At 39.7% G+C, this 8,279-nt stretch overlaps 1 protein-coding gene across 1 annotated transcript; it reads left to right on the plus strand.

The window, feature by feature from the left end:
* Positions 1–1,798: 1,798 nt before the first annotated feature.
* On the plus strand, positions 1,799–2,731 carry LOC122486510 (olfactory receptor 2A14-like). Its single transcript, XM_043585883.1, has one exon. The coding sequence runs from the start codon at positions 1,799–1,801 to the stop codon at positions 2,729–2,731; it is 933 nt and encodes a 310-aa protein (XP_043441818.1).
* The last annotated feature ends 5,548 nt before the right edge of the window (positions 2,732–8,279 follow it).

Below are 8,279 nucleotides of genomic sequence, written 5' to 3' on the forward strand. Positions count from 1 at the left end.
AGTATTGCTGACCATGTGGGAGAGAAACACAATTCTCCCACAGTCAGAGGGAGAAATCGGTATGTTTTTCCTGCAGGTGAGCTGATCATAGGTATCACAAGCTTTCAAATGTCTCTAACATCTGCAATTTGAATTTTATAATATGTCCTAAAGACATAACCATGAATATAGACAGAACTTCAGTTTGAAAGAATATTTATCTCAATGCTGATAAACATAAGAGAAATAAGAACCAAAAATTTTTCAATAAGAAATTAAATAAATTATAGTAGAATATACATTAGTTTTAAATAATATCTGTAAAATATTATTTCAACACATGAAAAATGTTCATTATATTAAGGGAAGAGGGTAGTTTAAAAAGTCTATACAATATAATCCTGATTTTAAAATATGAATTTGAGGATCTAAATTTTTACAGAGAGAGCAATGAAATTATTTTGAAAGTTCTGTTGGACTTGAAACTACTGCCTAATTAGAAAGTAAAGATAGGTCTCAGGCTGTTTCTGGGAAAAATGTGAAGAGAGTGTAAAGGGACAGCATCAGGTCACATGGTTTCTCAGCATAACATAACCACGTGGCAGTTCCATGACCATTTCTGCCTCTGGACAACCCTAGCCACCTCCCAGGAGGAGCTCCCTGGAAAGAAATATCCAACCAATGCTCCACCTATCCCCACTCCCTGTGACCTGCCCAGAACACATCAAAACAGCAGTGGGCAGTCAGCATGGTAACAGGTGTAGAAGATCTGAGGGGAGTTAATGGCCATAGGAATTGCCAAAGCGGCAAAGACATCCTGATGACAAACAATTCTGTCACACTAGAAAATAAACTCTGAGATTTGTCTCTGTCTTAAGTTATGGAAGGGAAAGGAGAAAACACCCAAAGAAAATACAATTACAAGATAACTGTTAATGTAAATTCATTTTCCCTTTTGAGTTTCATTCTTGAAAAAGCTGCAAAAATGTCATCATATTTACCTGAATTTAGGATATGTACATGTGTTCATTGCATGCAGCCAAAGAATTCTTTCACTTGTGCCCAAATTTCAGCATCTAATGGCCATAAAGTAGTAAATAAAACTCTCAGAATAAAACCACAAACACCGGAGATGGAAAAGAGCTACCAGAAGATGTTTGTAGGGAGTATGAGCTGAACACGAGGGGCTTACAAAGTTTTAAAGATATCATAAAATTGAGAATTTACTTAGAAGGCACTTCAAATCTGAAATAAATGGGTAGAAAAGCATGTGTGAAGGTAAAAGGATAAGTAAGCAACATATATAAAGAAAAGGACCCTAATCACTTCATATCTTGGACCAAGAAGACAAGCAAACTTAGGAGACAAAAATATCTCCAGTGCAGATGTTCCGTCTGGGTTGTCTCACTTCTAACTCTAGTAATAATCAAGACTCGCACCCTTGAAGGGAAGCCAGAACACCTGAATCCTCCAAAACAACATATGTTTGAATGTGTGTATGTGTGTGTGTGTGTGTGTGTGTGTGTGTGTGTGTGTATGCTCTTAGGTGCGGTATATGATGTATCATGTTGTAATATTACCTATAACAAATTATATACATATATATCCTGCCATTCCATTGATACAAGGGGAATTTTCTGGTTTATATGAGCACACTGTTTTTTAACATATCTAAAGGTAAATGACCGTAAATCCATCCAGAGTAATATATTTCAAAATGCTCATTCTGTAACATTTAGTAATATTCTGTGTCTTGATTGTCCTGGAACTCTGATCTTCGGGTTGTGAACATGGATTTGTCTGTCTCTGCCATAGGAGCATGGGAAGCAACCAGACATGGGTCACAGAAATCACCTTGCTGGGATTCCAGGTTTATCCAGCACTGAAGTTTTTTCTCTTTGGACTTTTCTGTCTCTTCTATAGCCTCACTCTTCTGGGGAATGGGGTCATCTTAGGGCTTATCTGCTTAGACTCTAGACTGCACACCCCCATGTACTTCTTCCTCTCCCATCTGGCCATCGTTGATATGTCCTATGCTTCCAACAATGTCCCCAAGATGCTGGCAAATCTTTTGACTCAGAGAAGAACCATATCCTTTGTTCCTTGCATTATGCAGACTTTTTTGTATCTAGCTTTTGCTCACGCAGAGTGCCTGATTTTGGTCGTGATGTCCTACGATAGGCTTGTGGCGATCTGCAATCCCCTACATTACACTGTCATCATGAGCTGGAGAGTGTGCACAGTCCTGGCCATCACTTCCTGGGTGTTTAGCTTCCTCCTGGCCCTCGTCCATTTAATTCTCATCCTGAGGCTGCCCTTCTGTGGGCCTCATGAAATCAACCACTTCTTCTGTGAGATCCTGTCTGTCCTCAAGCTGGCCTGCGCTGACACCTGGCTCAACCAAGTTGTCATCTTTGTTGCCTGTGTGTTTATCTTACTAGGGCCCCTCTGCCTGGTGCTGGTGTCCTACACGCGCATCCTGTTCGCCATCCTGAGGATCCAGTCCGGGGAGGGCCGCAGAAAGGCCTTCTCCACCTGCTCCTCCCACCTCTGTGTGGTGGGGCTCTTCTTTGGAAGCGCCATTGTCATGTACATGGCCCCCAAATCCCGCCACCCTGAGGAGCAGCAGAAGATCCTTTCCTTGTTTTACAGCCTTTTCAACCCTATGCTGAACCCGCTGATCTACAGCCTGAGGAACACAGAGGTCAAGGACGCCCTGAGGAGAACGCTGTACAAACAGAGGCACGTATGAAGGATACCAAAAACCAACATGGGGAAAGGCATTTTGCTCCCAATGAAATCTGGCAGGTGGCATTTTCACCTTGTGCTAAAAAATACCACATTAACATAGAATCTTTTAGACTTAAATATACAACCTGAAGCCATGTAGACTTTAGAAAATAAAATAGATGAATGTCTTCATGACCATTGGTAGGCAAAGATTATTAGAGATGATGCAAAAAGCACAAGACATAACGTTTGCAAAATTGATAAATATTAGACCTTTTCAGAATCATTCTGATTTTCGATATTCCTGTGAAGAAAGCAAGCCACATACCAAGTGTTTTGTACATTTTAAATGAAATGGTGAGTCAAGTACGACCACATGAGGAGACACAGAGATATATTAGGAAAGCAAAAAGTTTGTTGTCCTCACAGGTTCTGGAAAAGGAGGCAGGATCCCAGGGACATGTAGGAAAGACACCAGGGTGGTCAGGAGCAAGAGAAGGTTTACATCACTGCCTTTATGTACATTTCCACAGAAAACAACCAATAAAGGGTGTATAAGAACAATAAAGGGTGTATAACAACCCTTTTGTGGGTTCCTATAAAAGGCAAATCTTTGCCATGTAAAGAAAGGGCATCACCATGCAGGCAGGGTGGTGGTGGAGACTATAGACCCTTTTGACAGCCTCTGTACAGCACGACAAAGCTCACGAACTTCTAAGATGTATCAAATTCATCAGCTGGGAGGAAAAGGAACTGTTTGGAATAACAGAGTGTCCTCATCAATATATAATGATACACAATAAAAACTAGTTTCAGTACAAGACTTTAAACTGAGATAGGGTAACTGGTTTTGTCTTCAATTGACTGAAACTGAGAAATCAGTGAATCTTGGCTAATTATAATGACACCTGTCATGATAATCTGGCAAATGGACAAGGGCCAAACCTGTTGGAATGTCATAGCAAATACGACTATAATTCTTACATACCTCTGATATGTTCTGTAATGAAACTGAATTGTACCATGACTATGCTCTGCTGTGAGATAACATTGACATTATTGCTAAAATTCAGCTACATTATGTAAATAAGTGATATGACAATGCTGATATTGATGACCAAATGTATTGGGAGATCCAGTTAAATCTTTCACAAGTTGTCATATCAATGGAAAATGGCTGGTCTTTGGCAGAACTTGATTTAACTAACCCACAGCTCATTTCTATGCTAAATAGCTCTGCACAAGGTTATTACAAGGTATGAACAACATAGCTCCAAGGAGAACAAGTCATCAAATTAGTATCAAAAATTTGAAAATGTATGTCATGGCTTTATAAGCTATAGATGTTTCTTTGAGTCTGTGCCTAGTCTCCACTGGCTCCTCCAAATATGGGCCATATTCATGTTATTGCTTCATCTATTATTTTAAGTAAAACATTGCTGTACCTGTTACCTAAGTGCTCTTCTAAATGTAGATGCTGAGAAAAATATGGTCATTGTGCTGTAAGAGCACCAGGCCGAGGGCCAGGTGTGTGCACTGTGCAAAAAAGGGCTCTCTTAAACTCATATAAATTAGGAATTAAAAGGAACTTTAAAATATGCTGGTCTTGTCACTTAGCATGAGACACAGAAATGGAAATTGTGTCCCTGTGAGTTTAGTGTCAGAATTACTTTGATTATCTGGGGAGGGAGTCCTGGAGGTGCATGTGGCAGATAATAAAGAGAGTCACAGGATAGCACCTGTCTGAGGAAAGGTACAGGATCTAGACAATGAAGGCACTGCTCTGTGATTAAGAGAAGAGACTGTGGGTGGTGGGATCCTCAAGATGGCCCCCTGAGGAACCTTCCCCTCTTTTTTAATCAAGGGCTAATCTGGGCTCTGCTGTGAAGATGTTTTGAAAAACCAACTGATCTGGGGCGCCTGGGTGGCGCAGTCGGTTAAAGCGTCCAACTTCAGCCAGGTCACGATCTCGCGGTCCGTGAGTTCGAGCCCCGCGTCAGGCTCTGGGCTGATGGCTCGGAGCCTGGAGCCTGTTTCCGATTCTGTGTCTCCCTCTCTCTCTGCCCCTCCCCCGTTCATGCTCTGTCTCTCTCTGTCCCAAAAATAAATAAAACACGTTGAAAAAAAAATTTGAAAAACCAACTGATCTTAAACTCTGGAGGTTATGTTGGTGGGCCTAATCAGGTCTGGTGAGCTTTCCAAAAGCAGGGTATTTTCGCATCTAACAGCAGAGGAGGAGGTCAGGAGATCTCAAGTGTGAGGATGGAGGGCGCCCTGGGTGAGGACTGCAGGAGGATTGCAGACCCAGCCACATCTTTGAATTTAGCCTGTGAGACAGAAACGGAGAATCCGACACCAGAACTTCTGACCCAGAGAAATTGAGAGATAACACTTGTGGCCTAGGGTTTTTGTTGTTGTTGTTAATGTGTCTGGGTGTTTTTTTTTACATTGTGTGTGTGTGAGAGAGTGTATGTGTGTGTGTATATGAATGTGCATATATATATATATAATTTTTAATTTTTTTAATTCCAATATAATTAACATACAGTGTTATGTTAGCCTCAGGTGTACAACAGTGATTCAGCAATTCTATACATTGTTCAGTGCTCATCATAAGAGTATTCTTAATCCCCTTCCCATGTTTTCCCATCCCCACACCCACCTCCCTTCTGGTAACTGCCAGTTTGTTCTCTATAGTCCAGAGTCTGTTTTTTTGTGTGTGTCTCTTTTCCTTTCTTCGTTTGTTTTGTTTCTTAAATTTCACATATGAGTGAAACCAAATGGTGGTATTTATCTTTCTCTGCCTGATTTATTTCACTTAGCATTATACTTCTACAACCATCCATGTTGGTACACATGAAAATATTTTTTTAATGGCTGAGTAATATTCCATTGTGTATGTGTGTGTGTATATATATATATATATACATATATATATATACATACATACCATATGTGTGCTGTTTTAAGCTGCTACGTTTGTGTTCATTTGTGGCAACAACAAGAGAAAACTATAAAACCATTGGTATCAGGTAAGATTCATTTGTTTCCAGCTCTGACCCTTTCTAGATTGGCAATCTACCAATTAGTTTAGTGGTACTCTAATATATGGTTTCCAGACCTCTTTGAACTCTTAAAAATTACCAAGGACTGAAAGACATTTTTATGTGGTTGTATCTCTTTTTATTTAAACATAATTTATTGTCAAGTTAGCTAACAGAGTACACAGTGTGCTCTTGACTTCAGGGATAGATTCCCATGATTCATGGCTTACATACAACACCCAGTGCTCATCCCAACAAGTGCCCTCCTCAATGCTCATCATCCATTTTCCCCATCCCCTGCCCGCTCCCCATCAACCCTTAGTTTGTTCTTTGTATTTAAGAGTCTTTTATGGTTTGCCTTCTCTCTGTTTGAAACTATTTTTCCCCTTCCCTTCCCCCATGGTCTTCTGTTAAGTTTCTCAAATTCCACATGTGACTGAAAACATATGGTGTCTGTCTTTCTCTGACTGACTTCTTTCACTTAGCATAATACTCTCCAGTTCCATCCATGTTGTTGCATAATGACAGGATTTCATTCTTTCTCACTGCCAAGTAGTATTCCATTGTATATATAAACCACATATTCTTTATTTATTCATCAGTTGTTGGACCTTTGGTCTCTTTCCATAATTTGGCTATTGTTGAAAGTGCTGCTATAAACATTGGGGTAAATGTGCTCCTATGAATCAGCACTCCTGTATCCTTTGGATAAATTCCTAGTAGTGCTATTGCTGGGTCGTAGGGTAATTCAGTCTTTAATTTTTTGAGGAACCTCCACACTGTTTTCTAGAGTGGCTGCACCAGTTTGCATTCCCACCAACAGTATAGGAGGGTTCCTGTTTCTCCACAACCTCTCCAACATCTGTTGTCTCCTGAGTTATGAATTTAAGCCACTCTGACTGGTGTGAGGTGGTATCTCATTATGGTTTTGGTTTGTATTTTCCTGATGATGAGTGATGTTGAGCATCTTTTCATGTGCCTATCAGCCATCTGGGGATGTCTTTGGAAAAGTGTCTACTCATGGCTTTTGCCCAATTCTTCACTGGATTATTTGGTTTTTGGGGTGTTGAGTTTGGTGAATTCTTTATAGGTTTTGGATACTAACCCTTTATCTGACATGTCACTTGCAAATATCTTTTCCCATTCCATCGGTTGCCTTTTAGTTTTACTGATTGTTTCCTTTGCAGTGCACAAGCTTTTTACCTTGATGAGGTCCCAATAGTTCATTTTTGCTTTTATTTCCCTTGCCTTTAGAGACGTGTCGAGCAAGCAGTTGCTGTGGCTGAGGTCAAAGAGGTTGTTTCCTGTTTTCTCCTCTAGGGTTTTGATAGTTTCCTGTCTCACATTTAGGTCTTTCATCCATTTCGAGTTTATTTTTGTGTATGGTGTAAGAAAGTGGTCCAGTTTCATTCTTCTCCATGTTGCTGTCCAGTTCTCCCAGCACCATTTGCAAAAGAGACTGTCTTTTTTCCATTAGATACTCTTTCCTGCTTTGTCAAAGATTAGTTGGCCATACATTTGTGGGTCCAATTCTGGGTTCTATATCCTATTCCATTGGTCTATGTGTCTATTTTTGTGCCAATACCATACTGTCTTGATGATTACAGCTTTGTAGTAGAGGCTAAAGTCTGGGACTGTGATGCCTCCCGCTTTGGTTTTCTTTTCCAACATTACTTTTGCTATTTGGGGTCTTTTGTGGTTCCATACAAATTTTAGGATTGTTTATTCTAGCTCTGAGAAGAATGCCCGTGCAATTTTGATTGGGATCACCCTGAATGTGTAGATTGCTTTGAGTAATATTGACATTTTAACAATATTTCTTCTTCCAATCCATGAGCATGGAATGTTTTTCTTTGCGTCTTCTTCAATTTCCTTCATAAGTTTTCTATAGTTTTCAGCATACAGATCTTTTACATCTTTGGTCAGGTTTATTCCTAGGTATTTTATGGTTCTTGGTGCAATTATGAATGGGATCAATTTCTTGATTTCTCTTTCTGTTGCTCCATTATTGGTATGTAGAAATGCAACAGATTTCTGTATACTGATTTTGTATCCTGTGACTTTGCTGAATTCATGTATCAGTTCTAGCAGCTTTTTGTGTAGTCTTTTGGGCTTTCCATGTAAAGCATCATGTCATCTGCAAAAAGTGAAAGTTTGACTTCTTTCTCAATTTGTATGCCTTTTACTTCATTTTATTGTCTGATTGCTGAGGCTAGGACTTCCAGCATTATGTTAAACAACAGTGGTGAGAGTGGACGTCCCTATTGTGTTCCTGATCTCAGGAGGAAAGTTCTCAGTTTTTCACAGTTGAGGATGATATTAGCTGTGGGCTTTTCGTATATGGCTTTTATGATGTTAAGGTATGTCCCTTCTATCCCGACTTTCTTGAGGGTTTTTATTAAGAAAGGATGCTGAATTTTGTCAAATGCTTTTTCTGCATCAATTGACAAGATCATACGATTCTTATCCTTTCTTCTATTAATGTGATGTATCATATTTATTGACTTGCAAATATTGAACCAGCCC

This window comes from Prionailurus bengalensis, chromosome A2, assembly GCF_016509475.1.
Source record: "Prionailurus bengalensis isolate Pbe53 chromosome A2, Fcat_Pben_1.1_paternal_pri, whole genome shotgun sequence".
Taxonomy (NCBI): domain Eukaryota; kingdom Metazoa; phylum Chordata; class Mammalia; order Carnivora; family Felidae; genus Prionailurus; species Prionailurus bengalensis.

Excerpts from the sequence above, each read along its gene's own strand:
- LOC122486510 (XM_043585883.1), top strand. The coding sequence starts at position 1,799 with ATGGGAAGCAACCAGACATGGGTCACAGAAATCACCTTGCTGGGATTC.